Source organism: Pyxicephalus adspersus, chromosome 6, assembly GCF_032062135.1.
Source record: "Pyxicephalus adspersus chromosome 6, UCB_Pads_2.0, whole genome shotgun sequence".
NCBI lineage: Eukaryota > Metazoa > Chordata > Amphibia > Anura > Pyxicephalidae > Pyxicephalus > Pyxicephalus adspersus.
Genome location: NC_092863.1, coordinates 8,050,996 through 8,074,891, shown reverse-complemented (window position 1 = coordinate 8,074,891; position 23,896 = coordinate 8,050,996). Strand labels below are relative to the sequence as shown.

The window sequence follows — 23,896 nt, the reverse complement described above, 5'->3', positions numbered from 1 at the left end:
TCTAATCAGTGAGCTTTGGCTTTACTGAAGGTCTGGAATATTGTCCCTGACAGCATTGAAAAAGCCTGTACATCTGCAGACTACATGCAACTGGCGTGCCATCTCTGTTTCTAATGAGCACGCCCACATTCAGAGTAATCTTCCAAACTAGAAAATATATGTGAAAGAGACCCTGTCACCAACCAAAGCAGAGAAAATCAAGCATTTAAATGCTTACTTGCATTGTTTTTATTTCCATGAATACTTTGATGACTGATATTTTAAGTTCTTACTGTTCATAATTATTTTCTTTCCATTCTCCTACTATTTTTCACTTTTTGTTTACTTCTTTAGTGTCACACATCCCACCTCGATTGCTAAGGCTACGTACACACGTCAGATGATTCTCTTCCGATAATCACCTCAGGGCTGATATCGGACGAGAATCTGGCGTGTGTACAGCGCTACGTAATTTGTTGTTCCTACAAGCGTCCTGGCGGATTTACGAACAAGGAAAGATCATAATGAAAGTGAAGGGGAGAGAGCACAGTGGGGTGCTGCTCTGTCGTTCTCCCCCCTCCCCTCTACATAGAGCAGAACGGCACTGTATGTACAGCACTCATTCATGCATCATGCAGTCTTTTGTTGTTGGAAAAGCTCGTGAAAGATCCTTTCCAATGACAATTATTAATATTACACTATGGTATTGTGGTGGTTAGTGGGAAGCATGTCTCTTACTTTGCTGGCCAGTGAGAGGAATGTCACCCCTACAGATAGCCAAAAAAGATCATTGGTGTCACATACTGACCTGAGAGGCACACACTGCTCATCGCTCAAGGAACCCTGGTTGGGAAAAGCTGATGTAGGGTAAAAAAAATTAGAATTGAATATTTTCAACCATTTGCATGAATCCTATATGCACTTTGGTTGTGTTTGATTGATCCGCTTTAATTACATACATATCTACATCAGCAGGACCTGTAAATGGCTGCAGAATTTGGCAGAGTGCTCTAAAACTTCCCTTAAATGATGTGTATAATTGCTTCTTATGCCCACTTTAAATATAAAGTGCTGTACATATGTTTAAGTGTCTATAAATAAAAATAAACATCTGCAAGAAAGACACGGAGTATCAGCAGCAAGTGCAAACACTGCATTAAGTTGACATCCTCCTGCCTCTTCTTTAATAAATATGTGTGTTTAGCAGCTAACTGCTGTCCTGTTCTACAGATAAATCTACTGCAGATTCAGCACAAGGGACAGAGAAATTATGCTGTGCATATCTGAAGTTCCAGGAACTGTGTACATGGATAAAGGAAACTAAACTGATATGTTGTGTAAAATTACAGTGCTTAGCAAAAAGCTACAATTTACAGGTGGAAGGGGTGGAGCTAAGTATAGGGGATGGGCTTATATAAATAAAAGCAGGGAAAAAAGGAGTCTGTCCCAAGCAAAAGCAGCATGTAAAAGAAAAGTAGCATTATAGTGTCACCATTTTTCTGGCTGTAGGAAGGTACAGTAAATGCCTAGTGCAGAGAGAAAGCCGAAAATGTAAAGCTGAATTCGTTTCACCTTTTGAATCTGGCGGGGCATTATTGCAGAAATGAACAGGTGATGTCCCTTCTGTAATAATTATTCTTACCTGCCTGATTGCTTCAATGAACTGCCAAAGACACTGAGCTGCACATAGATTGATTGCTAGGATATCTGGCTTCCTTTACACCTGCCAAGACTTATTTAACCCCGCGGAGTGGACCCAGGCAATCAAGCTGGACAAAGATCCCATCTATGAAGAGAAGAAAGAGGAAGATGGCAGCACTTTACAACAGTAGCTAGGGACTGTCAAAGTGGACCAGGGGTCATGATTACCATTCAAATGACCATAAATGTTTACAATCTGACTGTACATTCTAGAGCTACCGACAAAGTCTAAGGTCCTGCCTGTTTGAATACAAATTGAATAAATAGGTTAAGTAGGTCATCATAGTACATAATTTTGCAAACATTTATGGAGATTGTACAGTTGAATTGTAGTTGTTAGGGGGAATGTCTGCTTGGTACAGATACAGCAGTAAAGGTCCAAAACGTTTGAACAAATTACTATTCATAAACAGAACTTTTCAGGAGGAGATAGAGAGGTGGGGTACCTATGGCAGTGTTAGAAAAGGTCAGGGACTGTAGTGTTGTCTACAGCAGGGGGTTACATTGTTAACATTATTATCTGTGTTTGGTGAAGCAGTCTGCTGTGTGGATTGTGGGACAGGAAGTCAGCTTTGTGCAGGACATTGCCTTTCTGGACTAAGCTAAATATGTTCTTAATGTTAACAGTTGCTGTAAAATACCCAACAGGAATTTTTCCAGCATGGAGTTTGTTTTCCTGCATTTATAAGCACAGTCTAAATACATAATGATGAGTTGCCTGGCAGTATGCAGGACTTTGGATGGTGAGGATGCTTCAAAAGGGTTGATGAGATTGGTTTTGTGTTCTCTACAAAACACTGTGGAATGCCAATGTATAAATAAATAAAATGCAAACATAAAATTCAATTATCTTGGATCTCTGGTTCATTGATGCACAAGGCAGTCCTTTCTATCAGGAGAAAGTCTCATTCTAAATTCAGGTAATCTAGCAGCCAAGCAAATCCTTGTAATCTTAAAGCCAACCTTTTTTATAGTAAAAAGGCCAAAACGGGGGAAGGGTTGCTGCAACAACATTTCATTACCCTAAAATAGAGTACTTCTGGTTAAATAGGTTAACCCTGATTCTTGAGAGCCTAAAGGTAAGTCATTTTTATCATCTGCCTCTTTGGAAACAGGAATTAGGTTTGCCAAATAGAGCTAGTGACAGGAGGGTTATTTCCAGGTAGTAATAGCTTTCTTTATTGATTTGTATCACCACCATTGCTACCTTATTAACATCTTCTCCTTTCCAGTTTGATTATTAGCTTGTTACTTGTCCCTTGGGATGCCCTTGTGGTGCTACAACAATTCTAGTACTAAAAATTGTAAAATTACAACCACTGCCTTACTGTTTCTTTTCAATGACAATGAAACAGGCATATGTTATTAATCGCATTGTCTCCTGTCATATTTATATAGTTTTGAAATGATGGGTCTGTTTGAAGAAGCAGACTTTTTATCTGTGAAACATATCTTTGAGAGTATTCTCCCTAAATAAAACACAGACAGAAATATAACACTGAGAAAAGTTCCCCCTCTGTCCCCCCCTCCCAACTTTACCCAAAACTTCAATGAACATTTTGGTCATAATTAGGCATTAGGAAAGCTTCAAACTTGTCCCTATGTAAATAGATGGTATTCATTATAGCTGACATAGTGAAGCCAGTATGTGAGCTTGTTCCATATATTCATTAAATAGAAAAAAAACAATGCAGATCACAAACACAGCTAGCGGGTGAGGAATTGATGGACAGGTGAAGCCTTTATTAGAGCGAGGGGGATTGTAATACAACAAAACATCACTGATTAATCATTTCAGAAACATTGTGTTTCTTTCTGTCAAAATGCGGTGGCTTTGGTGTGCCAGTGCTCCATCTTCTGTTTTTAATCACAGGGTAGAATTCTTTTATCTTTTCCTCCACTGAGCACCAAACTGGTTTACAAAACCCAGAAAACACAGGCAGTAGGAAGCCTGCAGGGATGAGTTTTTTATCCCCCAAAACACAAACTGAAAAGCCTGCCCCCTGCCTATCTAACTGCCTCTATTGATCAGTTCATGTGTGGGTGTTTATTTACTGAAAGTCATTATCATTTATCATTATCTGAGGATAAATCAAAATGTTCTACAGACAGAATTTCCTTTGCTGATAAAAAGAAAGAGCTTGAAAACAATCGGACACAAGTTTTTAAAAATACAGATTTGTAAGAATGTTAAATATGTGGACATAAATTTTTATTTTTTTTGTTTTTATATAATGCTAACATTACAACTTCAACAAGTACATAGTGTCTGTTTTTACTTCTGTTCATAAATAAACAAAATTAATTGTAATTCATTGGAAGAACCATGGGGTAACAGCAAAGAACTTCAAAAACATTTTATACATGCCACAGTTTGTCTTAACTGTTAATCATGGTGGTGGAAGCATTATAGTTTGCTTTACTGCCCCAGGTCTTGCACAGCTAGTGAGTGCAATAGCAAGCACAGTGTGATATTACATAGGTATAGCTATATATTAAAGCCACCATGTTAGGGAAATTCCCCCTGGCAGGTGGCACATGGTTACCCAGGGAATCAAGTGTACATGTCTCCTGGTCTTTGCAAGAGCCCTGCAAGGGGGAATTGGCTGGTGACCCTAGGGGTCATTCTAGCTGACCACAGGTCATTTGAGCTGACTCTAGGATTACCTGGGGAATGGAGTGTAAGTTTGTCTTGGTCTTTGCCAGAGAACCCTGCAAGGGGTGATGGGCCGGGGACCCTAGTGGTCAACGGACTACTTTGCTGCAGGGGAACACCAGGTCAGGCAGCTGAAGAGAGACAAGGTCAAGACAGTCCGAGGTCAGGGCAGGCGGAAGAGAACAAGCAGGGGAGTAACATGCTGAAGATCCAGCAACTTGTGTCTAGGACTTGGGAAGTTTAATTAGGAGTGGTAGCTAATGCAGAACATACCCTAAAATCACTTTTAGCTGTGCACAGCCTTAGTGTATGTGCCGAGGATGCCACAAATGTTACATCTCAGATGGACACTGCACAGCTAAAGGGAGGACAGGGATGATGCTCATCATCTGCGGGCAGAGAGGTATTTTGGTAAAGTATGAATTTTACTTGTTTCCATTGAAAGTTTGTCCATAGGTGTCTCCCATTACTGGTTCATGTACTGGGCACACAGACACTTAATTCCATACATCCATACAGCATACAGCATACATGTGCATGCACTTCCTCCAAGTTAAAAAAAAAAGTTTAGTAGACCAATTAAAAGACCCAGGAAAGTTTAGGACCAATTGTGGGTGCGTGGATAAAGTGGTCATTTTTAAAGCTTGCATAACTGATTTATTTAATTGCCCAAGCTAAAACAATAAAACTCACCAGATTTTGAAATAGGTGGAATTATATTTGAAAAGTTGAATCCCTTGAGAAATGTAAAAAGGTAATTTTAATGCTAGTCCTATATTCTGCCCTCAAGTTATTTATATAAATCAGAGCTTACAAAGTCTGGTCCTCAAGGACACGTGTAGGCATAGTCTCCATCATATTCAATTAACATTTATTTAAACCAATTAACCTGGCAGCAATTAGCAGTAAAGTCAAATCTCATCTTGAGTAGAGTTGTGCATGTCTTGCCTGCTAATGGCCTTGTGGAGGTAAACCATGAATCCTATGATAAATCGTTCACCCTTTCTTTAATTATTACCCGTAGAAACACAAATCTGCAAAGAAATAGCCAACATTCATCTCTTTTTTGGCATAATATTATTTTCGCATTATACTTCCTTTTCTTTGTCGCTGCTACAAAATGGTGCCAAACTTTTTTTAAGTGTAGAAAAATGTTCATATATTTGATGTATATGAATTGTCATTATCACATTTTTGGTGCACCGTCTAGTCACAGCCACATTAAAACCACACAGGGCCCTAGGCAAGATAATTACATTGGGCTCCCCAAATCCAAAACCTTTTTCATATTCTGATTAATGGCCTATTTGATTAGACGTTCCTGAACCTTTTGTATTCTTCATTTGTGTTGCTTGGGCTTTCCTTGCTTCTGTACAATCAACACAATCTTTACCTTGCTACAGGCATTTGCTCTTTTATAACTGACATACCTATACAATGCTGCCTGCTTCCAGAATAGTGGATGGTAAAACCCCTGTAATTGGCCCACTTGTCCCATTAGGGAGATTTGTCATCACTTTCTCCCCTAAAAACAAAACAGAAATAGAAAAAGATCTCCCAATGTAAGGGAACACATATTTTGGACAATTGTTTTGGAATGAAGGGAGGTTTCACTTAATCAAGACTTTTGTGACAAATGGGAAAGCTTTATTGACACCTTATATTTGCACACCAAACATCAAGTCAATTTGCTACTTGTTATATGAACAGACAGATGGAAAATAACTAACCCATCCACTGACTGTTCCTTGCTCTGTGGCTTCTCTCTCCGACTTGCCACTCCTAGTTTGTTTTCGACTACTTTTTGCTAGTTTGCCCCCTCCACTTACATATTTCTTTAACATTTTTGTTGTACAATATTTTACAGGTTTTGCTATTTACTTTATTTGTTATTGGAAATTTATACTGAGGCTTTGAACTTTCATTTTACTGTACACTACCTTCACTTTCACTTACATATTTTAGACTGCAACAGACTGCAATTTCTTCCTCCCTTCGACTTTTTAATAGACTGTAAGCTCTCCTTACATGTATATATATACTCCTAACAAAATATTCACTTACTTTAAAACTCTGCCTCAATCCCCCATGCAGAACAGCAATGCAAAAATCAAATTAGCAAAATGTTGTTAATTAAATCATCAAACTGCACAGTGCTATTAGCTAAGTGGTGTGCACCTGGGAAGTTGTTCTCCTTTTTCCCCACCTCCCTGGCCCTTTTTTCAAGAGCAAACTGCCTAGTAAAACTACAAGTCACATATCTAAGTCCTAACAGATACAAAATCACCAAGTAAAAGTGCATTATAATTACAATACCTTGTCCCATTACACAAGTCTTCCAGTTTTAGTGTTAGCACTATAGTAAAACCACAAATCAGTAAAGCTGCTTGCAATTGTCTCTAAATGTGAGGTTTTTGGATAAACCAAACCACTCATAACCTCATCACACGCACGGATACAAGACTTCTCTAGAGCTGCCCCGACTCTCTGGAATGGTCTTCCTCGTCGTATTCGGCTTGCTCCTACTTTCTGCTCATTTAAAAGAGCGCTCAAAACCCATTTTTTCAAACTTGCCTACCCATCTTCTTCTGTTTTTTGAAACCACCACTACTTCCCACCACTACATATCTCCCATCCTATTGTGTGTGAAATTCCCCCACCTACTAGATTGTAAGCTCTTTGGGGCAGGGTTCTCTCCTCCTGTATCACTGTCTGTATTAGTCTGTCATTTGCAATCCCTATTTAATGTACAGCGCTGCGTAATATGTTGGCGCTATATAAATCCTGTTTATTATTAGTAATAATAATAATAATAATAAAACCAGTAAGACGTAAAGACACTTAATGAAATTCTATAGGTGTAAGTTGTCTGTATATTGAGCTGGGGCAAGTTATGAGCCACTCTTGTTCGGTTTTGATAGATGGTAAGCACAGTCTATAAAAAGATGCATAAATGTAACTTTCACATACTGTATATTGATAAAATTGTATTTTAATACTCTCAATGTTTTAAAAGTTTATAAATGATGATGTAAATTTAAATTTCTTATGGTGTGTTTAAGTTGAATCTAACCAGCTCTTTTTGGTAAAAAGCTGTGGTTTCCAGTGCTATGCTTCTGGTTTACTAGTTTCTAGGTATATGTTGCTAGCAAATATTGACCAGTTCTCTCTTTGGTATCTTTTAGGTCAATACTTTCCTTTCCTTCATCTTTCCAATGGTTGTAATCTCTGTTCTCAACACCATCATAGCCAACCAACTGATTATTATGGTCAAACAAGCTCACCAGGAAAACCAAGTGTGTACCATTGGTGGACAGCAGACAGTCCTCAGTATGTCTATGGAACCCAGCCGTATCCAGTCCCTAAAGCATGGAGTTCGAGTCCTTCGTAAGTCTGTTTTTTTTCCATAAAGGGGGAACAAGTAAAAAGTAAATGTTAACTTCAACAAGCATTATTCGGTGGCTTAGAAAGTATTAAACCTGTTGGTGGAGTATGAAATCAGAATCTATATTTAGCCTTTATATTTATTTAGCATCTATATTTATGCAGCAACTATAGCTCAAGGTTTATGAGAGGGGATTTGTTTGGACAGATTACCTTTTTTTTGTATTTCTTTGTTATTCTTTTGTTATTCTGATGATCAGCCAGCATCTGCAGCCAACTCACAAAATGTGATGTGTTGTGTCTACAGAAGAACCAAAAGACTCAACAGTGAAAAAAAAGGGCAATAAAAATCTGTAATCCAGCCTGCACAATTTTAGAGCAACCCTTGGAATCTAGCCAGATTACTTTCTTTCCTTAATGACTAAACAGCTGCATGCAAAGGAATCTTGTTTGGTGAACCAATTCCTTGTTTCCTTTTCTGGCACTACAATTTGAAGGGTGGTTATTTATATTAACGTTGTTAATGGTGTATATCATCTGTCTCTTTTTATAGTTCCTAATATTTACATCAAGCAAATAAAAAGAGGAGATAAAATTATGATATTTAGAATTGTTTCTGTAAACCCAAAATAAAACTGCCTGCTTAACCAGAGATAAAATAACACGCCTTGCTTCCTTATCTACAGGGAAATGGTGCATCATAATCCTAGGCAAACAAAACAATTTCTATTCTAACAAGGCTATAAATTTATATAAACAAACGCAACTCAAGACATTTGTCAACCGCCAGTGAGGATTCTGGCCCCTTTCCTCATTAATTCTGCATTGTGCTGCAAAAGGAAGTTTAGCTTTGTACTGCTCAGTGATTACAAATGCAGCTTCTTCCATAGACTTAGAGTTCTTTCAAAGGCGGTCTGCAATGCTCATCAGATAGTGAACGCAAAGGGAAAAAGCTGTTTTAAAAAGGAGGATAAACGGGTTCAATCTGTTGTTTAATTGTATCAAAAGAGAAGTAACTTTGTAACTTTTTACATATAATTTGTTTCTTCCGCAGAACTCATGATAAATTGTGCTCATGCTCATCTCTAGTAAGAATCTAACATACATAAAATGCTCCCCCTATATTGATTATAGATTCATTATGGCAGATAATTGGGAATGACCACTATGCAAGACAAGGGAGATTGCTTTCTCCCCTTCCCTCTCCATAGAAAAGTATGAGTGCTGTGTGTACAGCGCTAGTTGTAACTGTCACTGGAAATTGGCATGAAAGATCAATTCCAGGAATTAAAATCTAACGTTTGACGCAGCCTAGAGCCTAGCACACACAAGTATATCCCAATTACACTTGTACAATATTATGCTCATCCAAACAGTGAAAGTGGGTTTGCGGTAAACCGCAAGACAATAGGAGCTCCTGATCGCATTTGCTCAATTGTGGGTGCTCATGGCATCATCAACATGTCCACTCACTCCATGTGTGATTGAGGACAAAAAAAACAGTTGCTTACAATCAGTAACCACATATACATGGATGTATCAAGAGTAATAATCGATGTAATAGGCCTAAAAGCAGGATGCCCTATTTCCCTACTTTGAAAGCAGCTCAGCTTTAAATGTTTGGGCCCAAAATGTGTTAACTGTAAGTACAATATTCCAGCAACAAAAATGGGGAAACTTTGAATGAATACTAACAATGAGGACCCAAATGTATTGCACTGGTAAGCAGGGCAGCAGGCTGAAACTTCTCTTTATTTACAGTAATGTTTTGCTAACAATGATCACGATATGCAGGTAGCTGTGTGCAACTCTCAACAACTTTATTATAGTAGGTTTGTGCTGCCCTTGGAGGCAACACATTCCGCCTAATGCAGAAAAATAACTTTCATTAAAATTTTTTTTTTTTAGCAAAACCTACTCAACAACTAGACTGAACAAGGGACTCAAAGCAAGGACTTGAACTTTACCTAGCAAATAACAATATAAAGCAACAGTAAAGTTATGCATAATATTTTATTGCTATATAAAAGTGATAATAATATTAGTATTGCATAAATTGTATTAAATTTTTTATAAATATAAATGTGTCTGAGGCTCAGTGATGGCTAATAAAATAAATACACCACTGTACTTCAGGTGGGAAAAAGAAGAAGGCATTTTTTTGGGATGGGGAGGGGGGTTAAGAAAATAGCAAAAGGTGAGCTGTATGTTGTAAGCCACTGAACAGAACTAATCCATGTGCAAGGTTTTCTCAAAAATGTTCCTTTTAGCAATCCTGTTACGCATTATAACAGGATTGGAGATGTGTTTAAATTTAAGGATTACAAAATCTGAGCATTACCAGGACAGTATACATGGAGATATCAGTACACAGTATTAAAGTCACTGGTAATATTGAGACCTGAATTTAGCAGCTTTAGAGCTTTGTAAATGATAAATGAATCTGTCTTGCAGCCCAAAGCGTTTCAGATCCTACAACTGTGATATCCGCCCTGACAGCTGCACCCCCCTCCTCCCAAAAAGAGCGTATGAGGAAGCGAATGTTGTGCATATACCCTCAGCTCATGTGTGCAGAATGAAGGGAGCATATACACATGAATATTTTAAGTATTTTACTGAAAGAATAAATGATTTATCCACTTTAAATAGAGAAAAAGCCTGCAAGAAGCACAGCAGGAGTGAATTTGAGACAATTTAGGTTACAAAGCAAAAACAACTTCAAAAGGTGCTTTTGTTTATTACATTAACTATTTTACTTAGAGAGATTCTATTTTGCAGGATTTATTCAGGCTTAACATTTTTTTTTAAATCCTTGAATCCCTTTTAGTGCAGTTGAAAAAATGTCTAACAGGATCCAGATTTGATGTAAAAAAAAATTTTCCAGCTAAAGTTTTGTTTGTTTTTTTATTTTTTGCCTTTGTCTACTTTTTTTTCTGTCCCTTTTTGGAATCTTTTTACTTTACTTCTTGTAAACTGTATGTGTCTCAGACAGGACAGGGTAAGTGAAAACCTCTCTAGTTCTGTCTACTTGATGGCTAAGATATTAAACAACAAGTGAAGGAAGATTCAACCGATGGGGACACACGTGGGGAGACAACATATTATGTATACAGTGAGGAAAGTTTAGAACTTCAGCCAGGGTTACTTCAAGTTGTTTCTATTATAGTTAAGTCATCCTAACCCAGCCAATCAAGATGGTTAAAGATCATCTCCGGGAAAAGGAGGATAGAAGACGGTCGCACTCTATGACGGAACAGGAACAGGTGTTTAGTTCCACTTTAAACAGACAATATAGAAGTTATAATCTTTTCCCATTGTATCAACAAAAAAAAAGAGATTGGCTTAAACCGGTCTTTAAACCCAGCATCAAAGATTTACCTAGTTTTTAGGCTGCGCATCTAAACAAGTCATTTAGCAAACCTGCACAGATAGTTTTAACAAAAAAAAAAAATATGACATTATTATGGGATACAAATTTTTTTCAATGCTTTAATATATTTTTCAAATAAAAATTGTGTGCTTAAAGTGTGACTCCAGTTGAACTGTTGTTTAGCAAACATTGGAGAAGGTGTATCCCTAATGCTTGCATAGACTTATATATTTTTCTAATAGAATCTACCAGCTTTGTAGCTTTACAACATATGTAATAGTTTGTCTTGGCCTTTGGTGGTTTGTGTAAATATCTGGTCTTAGCATGTGATCGCAGTGATCCTTTCTCATGTTTGTGCTGTATAAGTCACAACTGTTTTTATCGTAGGCCTTATCCGTCCTTGGCATTTACTTTATATTAAATTCTCAGAGATAGAGAAATGTTCTTATGTTCCTGCTCATCTCGGTTTTTCTGTAAACAGCAGTGGAGCAGAAGCTGTGTGTTTATAGAATCTGCTGAACACCACCAAAAAGGTTAAAATGACAAGTCTGGAATGTCAGCCAGAAAAAAGCCACGTGTCTTTCTTTTGTAGAGAACATCTTCCAGGGATCAGAGACAGACTTGTGCTGTAATTCCCAGCTTTAGGGGCAGGAGTGTCCAGCTGGTACTCATTCTGTTCCATCGCTGCAGCCCACTGGTCTTACAGACAGACTGTTATTTTATTATATAGACAGGTGGATGCTGATAGGTCAGAAATTGGCTATGTGTTTCTTGGTGGCCCTAAGGGATAACATACTGGTGGGGCCATACCAGTCCCAACATTACATCAGATGGTAACCATCATAAAAGAATTTTATCCAAAACAGTAAATGTGTGAAATACCAAAACAAACCCTGTTGAAAAGTACTGGAATTCCTATTAGCATTACCAATGAAAACACAAACTATAAATCACAGATGTATGGAACACTACACATGCTCATGAATGTCCATGTGCAGGAGCAAGCAACTCTAACATTTAGAGCTACCCACTATCTACCCCTAGAGAGGCCAGACAAGGCCTAGTCATTGGCACCAAAAGCATTTGTGGATCTAGGACCTCAGAATTTTCATTGCAGGGTGGTTGTCTCCTGCTAAAAGAATCCCCACACTGTAAGAGAGCTGCATATGCAGGTGAATGTTAATGAAGCGAGGGTTATTGTAATAGATGAATGGGCAGTTAAGGTACAGCAACACAAGGTGTAGTGGACATGGAACACATCACATTGTGGTAGTCCCCCCTTCAGTCAAAGAGTCTCTTCATAGAATGATACCATTCATTCTATCAGTTCATTCAGTCCCAGTAACCACAGAGGAGGTTGGGATTGCTCCCCTCAGTGATTTTGACAGTTCCACAGAGCCATCAGGCAGGTTAAAATACTTATTGAAGAAGCGGCATCGCCTGCCCTTCCTGGAAAAAAACTCTGCCTGGTCCCAAATTTTTAAAGTGGAACTTTAGTTCCTCTTTAGGCAGAGCTGCATGCTTTGGGTCTCCCCAGACTTAAAACAACTAAACTGAGAAGCATTTTGATTATTAGCTTGTTTTCCTGGACCAGCTAGATCATCTCTAGTAAACATTCTCCTAGCAGGACAAAAGTTGATAGATTATTAGAAAAGTACTGATGGTGAAAGTGTTAACATCAGTAAAGGAACCTTCAGGAAATGTCACTGTCTACTGGCTGTTCCTGTCTATTGGAAAACAGCTGCTACCCTTTAATTTCACAGCAAGATCATCCAACCTTACCCTTGTCTTACACCAATATTACTTTAGTGTGTTTATGTTGCAGAGGGAAAATGAAAAAAAGAGAATCAGAGTGAGAATAGACCAAAAAAAAAGAAACAGAACAAAGGAGAGTGTAATGGGGGATGGAAAGAGAGAAAGAGAGAGAGGTAAAAGATATAATTGAAAGAAAAGATCCATGGGAACAGAGGAGAAGAGCGACTTATATATCACATACAATATAATTCAAGATATAAGTATCTTAGCAATGTTCAGATTTCTGTCACCTTTTAACCTACATCTAGCCTTCCTCTGGCTCTGACATGGGGGATCTTATATCTGTGCCTTGCAGGAAGCAGTTTGCAGTACAGAATTCTAAAGAGAAGATAACAGATGTTGAAGAGAATTTTTCCTGTGCACCTAAGGCAATGCATCAGGCTTTTTGTATAAACCCCTTTTGCTCTGTCTGAAAGAATATTTATACAGTTGCTTTCTGCAGCAATGAAGCTGTGGCCAGCAAACCACTTAAAAAGGTCACCCAGGAACAAAGAGCTGAAATAATTCATTTTTTTAAAGGTAACATCTGAACAGTAATGAGAAAGGGGTTTAAGTATTAAAGTAATTCTGTCACATGTGAAGAAAAAAAAAAACAGAAACTTCTAAAACTTTTTAATATTCACACTGCCATGGCAATGTAATCAGCATTAAAAAATGGCAGTTTTGGAATTCATTATATCTGTTGCAGACCTTACAAATCAAAACTGCAAAAAACTCTGAACATTACACATATGTGATGCTGAGATTAAAAGAGGTCAAATCCAGGGAGTGAAAGGGTGGTGGGGCAGGGACAGAATGGTTGGGGAGGAAAGGGCTAGATGATGATATGAAATGACCACCATGTAAGCAGCAAGAGAAAACCTTCCAAAGATCAAAAATGACCTTTGTCATGAGAGTTAAGGGCTAAATATATCCTACGGCAATCATCAGGTAATGGCGTAGGCTACAAAGGTTTCTCTGTGTATGGTAATTAGATGCTATTTCTGATTCAGAAGACTCATCCGGAACACAGAACATTAATTGATGAGTAAGTGCAAGCTCTTGAGGTCAAGTGTGTCTGAATCATTTGTTCCATGAAGACATGCTTTAAGGGCAAGGCCTTGTGCAAAGAGGTTTTTTCATAACATTTAATGGAAGGTGAGAAATTACCCAATAAGTATTCAGCAAAGCCCCCAGGGAACACTTAGCACCAAGGAGGCTGAGAAATTACCCAAACAAATAATATTAAATCATTAAAATTGCAGGCTGGTAATTTGCACAGTTTAGTTGAAAAATCTATATCCTAATTCTTAAGCAGGAATGGGAAGCAGTGACCGGCTCCTACTACAGATCTTAAAGAGGAATTCTACCCAAATGAACATTTAGACAATGGGAATTGTTTATTATTGTCTTTCGTGTTTGTAGTGAGCTCTTGGTTTCCTTTACATATCATGGAACTTCTTTATTCTAAACAGTGAGAACAGTTTGCAAGACTGCACATTTTCTATAATCTACTATGCCTTCTGAAACATTTCCTACTCCATTTTTTCTTCCACGTCATCCAGTATTCTCATTATGTCACAAGATATGATGCATATGGATGGAGGCTTGGGTCAATCTTCTCATTTTGTCACATAACAGATACTCTTTTTGTTTCCTGAAATTTCAGGTGGTATGCATGGATTAGAAGAAATTTAAACCAAAATTTGTCATAAATTTAAATGGCAATGTACAGCTGGGCTACAGCAAAGCAGCTAAAGACACAAAATACAAATATGAGAGTTATCTTACCTGTTAAAGCATTTGTACATCCAGACCTGAGATTTGCACAGCATTATTTTGCAGACCTGATTTTTTTCTGCTGCAGTTAAGTAACACAAGTCTTGTAACACTCCCTCACACCCCAGTGTATTCCTAGACATTAAAAGAAAGTGTAACAAGCTAATTTCTTCAACTTACTGGCTCATTGTATTGCTTATCCTTCCTACAGTTTGAGCTATGCCATTTAGCAGACTGTAAGTAGATGATGGCAGGTAAAATGCAGGTACATAAAAATGCGTTACCTACCTGCTTCAGTTTATCAAAATCATTCAAACAGAATATGCCTATGAAGCCTTAATGTCAACAATAAATTATAGTTTGGGACTGGTGCCTTTAATATAACTAGAAATAATATAACACTCAAATAGGTATACAAAATCATTACAATTAATTCTAAAGATACAGTTAATTCAGTTTCCAAGCGAGGATAGGTCTATGGCCAAGACAGAAATAATAAGATGAAAAAAAAAACCTTATGGTTTATCGGTCAGTGTAATATTTCAGGATAAATATTTTTTGTTATTATATATGTCTGGACTTCATACTTAGGAGCCATTTAGAACACCTTAACCTCACCTTGACAAATTAAACCAGAACTGAAGTTTCAATTTTGAGAATCCACTATAAAGCAGGCCATTATTGCAGAAAGGAGCAGGAGAGGTCCCTTCTGCAATAATCCATCCTTTCTGCCTGATCACTCTGTGTTTGTGACAAAAAGTGGGGGTACCAGACAATCCCGGCTTCCCCTGCAGGTGCTGGGAATGAATGAACTTCTGCACACCTGTGTGGAGTTACATCATCCCAGCATGGCCACTCAAGTTGGCTGAAGATCACCTACAGGAAGAGAAGAAAGAAAAAGATGGCAGCCCCTGCAAGAAAACGGTGGCAGGCAGGAATTGCAAGTTTAGTTCCACTTAACGTATGCTTGAGTCTTCTCTATGGAGTCTATTTATGAGGCAGTGAATCTGATATTCACCAGATATTCTCTGGTGGAGAATCAACTACTGCCATTGAATACACATAGAGAATGTAACAGGAAGAACTGAAATACACAAAAGTTGGAAGGATAACTCTGATGGAAGACAGTTCCCTCCAACTTGGGGGGGAAAATAGTCAGGAATCATGGCAGGCAGAACTGTCTGCTAGGCTATATTGGAGTCTCAGTGTTACTTAACTCTTCACTAAAATACTACTTTTGTGTGGACTGGTCCTTTAAGAGAGCCTGGGTATGTTGTAAACGGGGTTTGGGGAAAATAGGGGAAAAAGTGAAGTTTTCCTTTAAATAAAAAAGGCTATGTATATGAATCAGCTCTCTGTGCCATTTCACCCAGCACCCTGGGTCACTAGGATTATAGTCCTCCGATCTAGTATAGCCTGTGCAGTAATTATGTTTTACTCAATTTCCCTTTCTGAATCTCAAGATTGAGATAATCCCATCCTAGGCTACGGGGGATGGATTGGATTTTATATATATTAAGAAAAGCCACTTAGACATTTGAATCAGACTGAAAAAAAAGCAAAGTGTGTGAGGTTTTTTCTTCCTGACAATGGCGGTTTAGACGTCATCCGACAGCGGCTGGCCTCCTCGTTTCTTCGTCTATATAAGATTTACTTGCTAGCAGCGACTGCACAGCAACCGGCAAACGAAATTCTCAACGGCTTTATTGATTTAATAGGTCAAGCAGGATTTATGAATCTCTCATGCTGTGCTGGAGGATAACTCTGAGGTTTTATCTCATGATATCATAAACGGATCCCTACACCTTATTATTATATACTTTACAGGCTATAGGATGCTAGAGACGAGAGGGTACAGAACTGGAGAGCGGCGCTAGACGATCGGTACAAAAACATCTTTTGTTAGACTTCAAGACTTTTGTTTTATTTCAAAAAGGAAAAATCCACTTTTAAACCTCATTTTCATTATCCTGCTCTCACAATTTTCTAATTCACTGCTGCAACTTGTAAAGCACAGAGTAGCATATAGGGTATAGGGTATCACAAGCAATGATACCATTATCATGTCAGAGATACCTGAATCTGATATCCATGAAATCCTTACACTCAAGATTTATGGAAACAAGAAACTATCTTATTTCTGTGGTACCTTTAATTAACTCATGGTAACTATTGGGATTTTTTTTGCGCAGATTCTAAAACCTCCTCCAGTTGGTACTAGGTAAATAAAAAAGAGAATTAAAAAAGCAATTTAGCTACTACATCTAAGAACCGATAAGCTGTATAGGACATGGGTGCCTACACTTTTTTTGTCTTGCGAGCTGCTTTTAAAATTGACTTTTAAAAAAGTCAAAAAGATCTACCAAAAATAAAAATGCTAAACATATATTTATTGATATATATATACCAAGTATACTACACAGAGGTGACTGGAGCTAATGAGACACTGAATGGCAGAACATTGCACAGGCATTGCACTACAAGACTATAGTGACAGGAAAGCTGCAGTTTACCTTTCATAGGAAAATGACATTCTGCACAAGAAAAAGAACTGCTAATCTGTACAAAGGTATCTCGGTAATTAAACCCTTACCTCAAACCTGAACTGACTGGGCCCCCCAACACTGCTCACCTCAGACTGCCCTCCCGCCCTCTCTGCCTCCCTCCCCACTCCCCACTGTTACACGACCCTTCTCATGCACTGAAAGACATCCCCAGCATCACTATAGACGTACAGCAGGGCTGCTGGTAAACAGCAGTGAGGTATAGGTCAGGGCTCTGCGATCGACTTGCGTTGCATTTGCGATCGACCAGTAGATTGCGATCAACCTTTTGGGTACCCCTGGTATAAGATTTCATTTTTGAGTTTAGCTATGGCTTCCATCTTGGTACATCTTTAGAGTCTCAGCTCTTAGCATCAGTAACCCTTGGGTTTGGGCCTGTGCTCAGGGACAAAAGCAATATAATACAGAGACAGTAATTATTATCACTTATTTAGCTAGAGGTGGACTGGAGCATTCAGACTTGTGTCTCACGCTTAAACATCAAAGCAAGTGGGCAGTGAATGGTATAACTACAAATGCTTGTTTTGTTTTTTTGTGTGCAAAAGGCAACCTGAAATATGTTGTCCATCAGTTTCAAACAAGTTAAAGTTTATCAAAACAAGGGGTAGGAGGAGTAGGCACTTCCCTCACTGGATATCTAATTTGCCACACCCCACTCACTCCCAAAAGGTGAGTTGTAATAATGCAAGGAAAAAAGACAACAGGATGTCAAGAAGGCAAAGGAGGTGTTTTAGTTGGCAGTTGTCATTTGTAATAACTTATGTGCAATCAACATATAATTACACAAAAACAATTTTCAAAACATAAAAGTGTACCAATACAATTCAAAGATCTTGTAGTCTTTTCCTGATTGGGACATCGGGATATATTTGACCAGTATATTCTATACAGAGGTATACTTTATGTGGTGTGGCTGGTTACATCACCATAGCCAGAAGACAAGAAATAACAAATAATACCTGTGTAACGCCTGAGTTCATTCAGTCCTTAGACCCCCACAAGCATTACGGGGGGCAAGCATTACGTAATGTCCTTGGAAACAGCGAAATTCGACAGCTGGGTGGCGTTTAGGGAGATAAGAATAGTGACAGCAGAAGGGACATTGCATTTAAAGTGGAGCTATACTTTACAGTAGGTTAAACAACTATGGCACCCCTTAAAAATATATGATATAAAATATATGCTTGAGGGGCGTAGCTATTAGGATTGCCACTGCTGATATACAAACCTGTAGCTTGTCAACCTTCACCTAGTCCTACCCACTTTTTTCTGGATTGACAGCACTGTCTGTTTTTCCACACCCTCCCACTGTAAACTGCAATGTCTGGGAAGGGTAGAGTGTGAGACACAAACTGAGGATTTTAATCAGGGAATGAAAAGGATGTTTACTTTGTGAGGCTTTTGTATTACTTTTTGTAAATGGATTTGTTACTTAGACTGTCAGGAGCTTTTAGTTGTACTTTATTAGATCTCCTGCTTTTTTTCTAAAATGGCTAATTTGAGAGATATTTGTTTCTTAAAAAAGGACTGACTAGGACTAATGCTTGTGGTATGCTTTTAAAGACATCCTTTGATTACACAGGCATTGTTATATGGAATGGCAAAATTAATGTCATCATTACCCAGTGGATGCCTTCTACCTTCTAAGCTGGCCCAAACAACAAACATCTCTGCAATCCTGTTCCAATTTTTGGTTTATCTTTGAAGCCTGCTAGCCCTTTTGTATTAATCGGAAGGCATAAAGCTGGGAAAATAAGCCAGGTATTGACCATGAATGCAGGGGTCTCTATTTGTATATTTGTGATACTTGGGTGTACTGAAATAAACCAGGGATATAAGTTGGTAGAAGAGTTGGATTCTCAGTGGACTGGCCAAGTTTTAGAATGCATACTGGAGCTATTAAGTTTACTTTGAGCTACCGCTGACAGCCTAAAACAGAGATGTATGATTTATGGGAAAGACACCAGACAGAGACAAGAGTCAGGTCAACTGTTTCTAAGGAAATGGATATCTCTAAAAATTGCTTCAGAAGTTCTCAAAAACTTTCATCAAACTGACTAAGGAATAGAGATTTCAAAAAGGGGAAACATCACTCTTTTTAAACAAATTTTAAACTATTTGAAAATTTGCATGCGGATGTTCTGCCCTAGATATAGCCATATAAATATTTAGCAACAACCACAGAAGTTTTTTTTCCTGTGACTTTACATTTTGTGCAAAGTCTTATGCTCTCCCATTCCCGCAGGATGGTAACAGATATGAAATAATTAATTAGACTAAATGTTTTGCGGGTACTGTGTTAAAAAATAATGGTTATTTCATGAGAAGGTGTTGATGTTTCATGTTCATAGCAGACAGCAGTAGCTGAGATTGCTATACGAAGTCATGGTTTTTGGTTTCTTGGCTGGAGGTCATACTGGATATTACATTTCCACAACAACCCCTGGGCCATAGGGGAAAATGTGGTTTGGTTCTGGGAGTAAAAAAACAAATTATGTACTTGGGATTTAAACTTCTTTATTCTCAATGCTGCCTGCAAGAGATGAGGACCAGACTAGCTAGTGCACATTATGTCGTGTGAAGACTAAATACAGCAAGACAGAACCTAGGAGCTGGAAGTACCGGAGTTTTAGAGCTGAATTTCGGGCAGATATAAAATATTGAAATAATGTGGTATTCATTAATACTTCCTTAAATGTATTTTTATTGCAAGCAGTTTAAGTATTTGAGCTTGACTTGGTATAAGCAATTCGTAGTTTCTGTACAGCCAGCGACAGGAAAGCGTCACAAACGCCATTCCCTTGCAGACCTTATATGCCAACAAGGAACATACTAATAGATGGAGAGAACAGAGTGACAGAGTTTTCAATTCTTCATGGTGATCATCTTCCCTTTTCAGTATCCAAGCACAGGTGGGGGAGTGTCAAGATCAGTAAAAGTTGCTTAACTGTAGCAGAAAAAAAATCAGCTCTCCCGCTCTGCCAGACAAGGTTGTGCACTGTGGCAGAGCTAAGAATTGGATAGACACACATCCTTTGGCATTGCAAATATTTGCTTCAAACATAGGTAAAAGGAGTATTCAGTAACCATGATAAAACTTTACTCTTAACAAATCTTAGCCAATAATATTATAAAATCTTTTTTTTAGTTTTATTCTTGTTATTTCCAAATTGGATAAATAGATTGGTAAATACCAATCATTATAGCAGATAGCAAACCCTGCCCCACTAAAGTCAACATCATCTAAAGTATAAAGATAAGCAGCAGAAGCATTAGTATTGAAGTAAGGTTTTTGCGCTGCACCACAGAGACATAATCGGGAAGATCTGAGGTTGATTTCCTTGCTCTTGACAGCAAATTTAAAGCATTTGGCAACATCTTCTGCAAACAACACTTCAAAGAGCCGAAGATCTCAGTCATTGCTGGCGATGGAGTTTTTCTTCTGTGAACTAAACCAGACTGATAAAAGTAATACGGTTTGTGGTTAAAGTGGAATTAAACTCGCACTATTCACCAATCCTTGTTCCATTGCAGAGCTCCGTCATCTTCCTTTTTTTCGTCTTCAGCCTTACAGTCTCCTGCCATCTTGATTGGCCTATAACGCTGACGTTCATTTTATCCCAGAAAGCATAAGGGAAGCCAGGATTGCTGGGTTTACCTTGCAACTACCGCCAAGTCTCAGCGTTTTTGACAGTTCCTTGGAGCAATCAGGCAGCTTAGACAGAATAATGCAGAAGAGACATTGTCTGCAATAACCACCTGCCTGACTGTGTATTTTGCAGGACTGTAGTTCCATTAGGAGCAGAAATTTCATTAAAATAAAAGAATGACACTTACCTTTACATTCACAAAGCTCTCAATCCCTCACTAGCTGACCTCGATTCAGGCCCACGCCGTCCTGAGTTTTTGCTTTATTCCAGCGCAAAGGAAGTGCCGGATGTCACCATCTTCATACTCTTCTGCCTGCATCACCCAATCTCAGACTGGGACGTGAAATCGGGTGACATATCCTCCTGTAAATTAAAAAAAGACTGCTGATCTAACTGCGCATGCGTGGGATAGACTCTTTTTGTTTTCATTGCAGGAAAAAGATGCTTCTGCACACACCAAAAAGAGTGACCCTAAGCCTCCTGGGACGACATAGGTATCCCAGGAGACTATGCATTCTAATTCAGTCTTTACAGACAAGGTAAAAAAATATTTCTGCTTAATATAAAAGGGTTATGGTGATAGGTCCACTTTAAATAAGACACACAACTAAGCTTCACCTACAAAAGCTTAACCTGGTCGGGGAGAATGTAACACTGAACCTTAATTGCTGTTTTCTTCCGGGATGCCATATTTCACCTGTTTAGTATTTCATTCATTTCATCTGTTACATGACTGCCACACACCTCACAACTTTCTGAGAAAACTTTTTGGCATCAACATTTTAACTAAAAGACTCCCACCAGTCTGAGCATTATGACAGGAAATGTTATCTATCACATTTGTGTATTCTCTTTGTGCATCATGTTTAAATGCAAATAATTTTATTCTAAAGTCAGCTGCTCTGTTCTTGCAAAAAAAAAAATAAAATAAAAAAAAAATAAAAAGCTGTTACTAAACACAAAAATTCTCTTTGGAATAAAATTCTCATCCAGTAATAGACAAAGCTCTTAAGTCAATGAAGTAATTTCTCAGGACAGACACACTAGAGACATGTAGAAAAATGGAGCTCATCATTACAGAACACACTCATCATTAGATTGCAGTGCCATGTCTTGTTAACGTGATAATAAGCAGCGTGCTTAATGAGCTTTGACATAACAGTGAAAAAATGGAGAGACAAATAGATATTTTTGCATGCAGCCTCTATTTACCTACTTGTTCCATCAAAGACACACTGTCTGTCTATGACATTTATATTTCTTTGAAATTTTGATAGTTGTGAATTATGATTTGATTGCATTGCCTTTTTATACATAAACTGTCAGCATTCCTGCAGCAATACATTCAGTTTCAATAATTTATAGATAATAAAATAAATCTGTCTTGTTTTGTCTGTTTTTTTTTCTCTGAGGGGATTTTAATAAACTGTAGGTAACACAATATTTTTCAAGCTGATCTCCTTTGATCCTCCCCAACCACTCAACACACACAAAGTTTTTTTTAAAATACCCTCTTTATTCATCTAAGCCTCATATGGTTTTCTGGTCCAGTCTTCTCTCTTCTTCTGTTTATAGGAAAACTTTTTTGGGTGTCCACATTATTACCTATGTGATGTGATTGTATATCAATGAGGTACTCTCAGGTTCCACAAGAGTAGTCTGCAGTACAGAGGTCAAAATGAAAGGACTGTAGGGGATCAGACACATCTGATTAACAATACCTGGAACTTGGAAATGGAAATGACTCTGGCAAGGGACCTGGGCAGTAGATTAAGAACAGATTCAGACCTGCTCAATCGATCTTACGCAGCTCTTGGTGGCAGGTCACTCTCCCCACAGAGCAGCGGTTGCACGTTTGACAGCAGTTAGGTACCCCTCACTACTGCCCCGATTTTCTGTTGGGCCACCCGGGTGGATGCTACATGTAGTATCACCCCCCAGGGCAGCAGCTCACTGGCATGAGGAAATGCACAGCAACCTCACCAACAGTCAGAATATAGCCTAAGGTTATCGATCAGTAATATTGTGCTTCATAAATTAAGGAAATACATTTGTGCAGAAAGAATTAGATGGAAGGGTCAGAGAAATGGTTCACGTTTGCCTGGAGATTAGCTTATATTTAAACTGCATCTTTTTGTCCCATAAAACAGGTATAAAATCAGTTCAAACCATGGAGTATGGCAAGCACAGGTCTGTTGTGAACTACTGAATCACCAGGGTAAAATTTATATTCTGGAGGTTCACTTAAACAAAGCACCAATTATTCAAGCTAAGCATTGGCTCCTTATCCCCCACTACTGACTACCCTGCATAATAAATCCTGCTTAACGCTGAAGAAAATGACTAAATATACAAGGTTAAATCCATAAATAGGTACTGATAATTGTGCAAAATTTGCTTTTACACAGCAATGCCCTGTCTTGAATGACAGGTGGCCTGATTTGTTTTTCCCTCTGTATTTAAGTAACATTTGCTCATATTTTTCCCTCCCACATGACTGGTCAGTGAAAGGAAAAGCAGCAAATTATTGAGCTTATCCCCAGGGGTGTAGTGGGGCAGGCACAGGTGGGAACGCTGTGCCCTCACTTTTTTCGGGAACACGTGGACACATGTACCCACTCTTACTTTGCAAAGAATTGTTTAGTGATCCGCGGCTCTGGCCGAACTGCGAACCATGTCCCGTATGGAATTGCAGGCGCGTGGCGGTGGGCAGGTTGTGTTTCTGAACACAACCTGCCCACTCTCCCATTGCAGGTGATTACTGTGCCCAATCTTCTTTTTTTACGACTACACCTCCGCTTATCCCTGTTACTCTGTTATCGCCTCTCATTGTCACATTTTCACATGTTAACACAACTGTGAGTTCTGCAGCACAACTGACTTGGCTTCCTAATAAGAAAAAAATATATTATCTCCAGGTTAAGACAAAGTCCCAAATTCTCCTAAAATACCACCTACACCTTTTACTGGAAGTCTCTAAAGGGCTGACCAATAGTAACTATCACTACCAGCTTTACAG

At 38.4% G+C, this 23,896-nt stretch overlaps 1 protein-coding gene across 1 annotated transcript in view; it reads left to right on the top strand.

Annotated features, from left to right (window-relative positions):
• The window catches only part of NTSR1 (neurotensin receptor 1), a 91,387-nt gene that overhangs the window by 55,844 nt on the left and 11,647 nt on the right, over positions 1 to 23,896 (top strand). Inside the window, exon 2 of the mRNA XM_072414441.1 lies at positions 7,522 to 7,723. Coding sequence (XP_072270542.1) covers positions 7,522 to 7,723 — 202 coding nt within the window. The remainder of the gene's footprint in view (positions 1 to 7,521; positions 7,724 to 23,896) is intronic.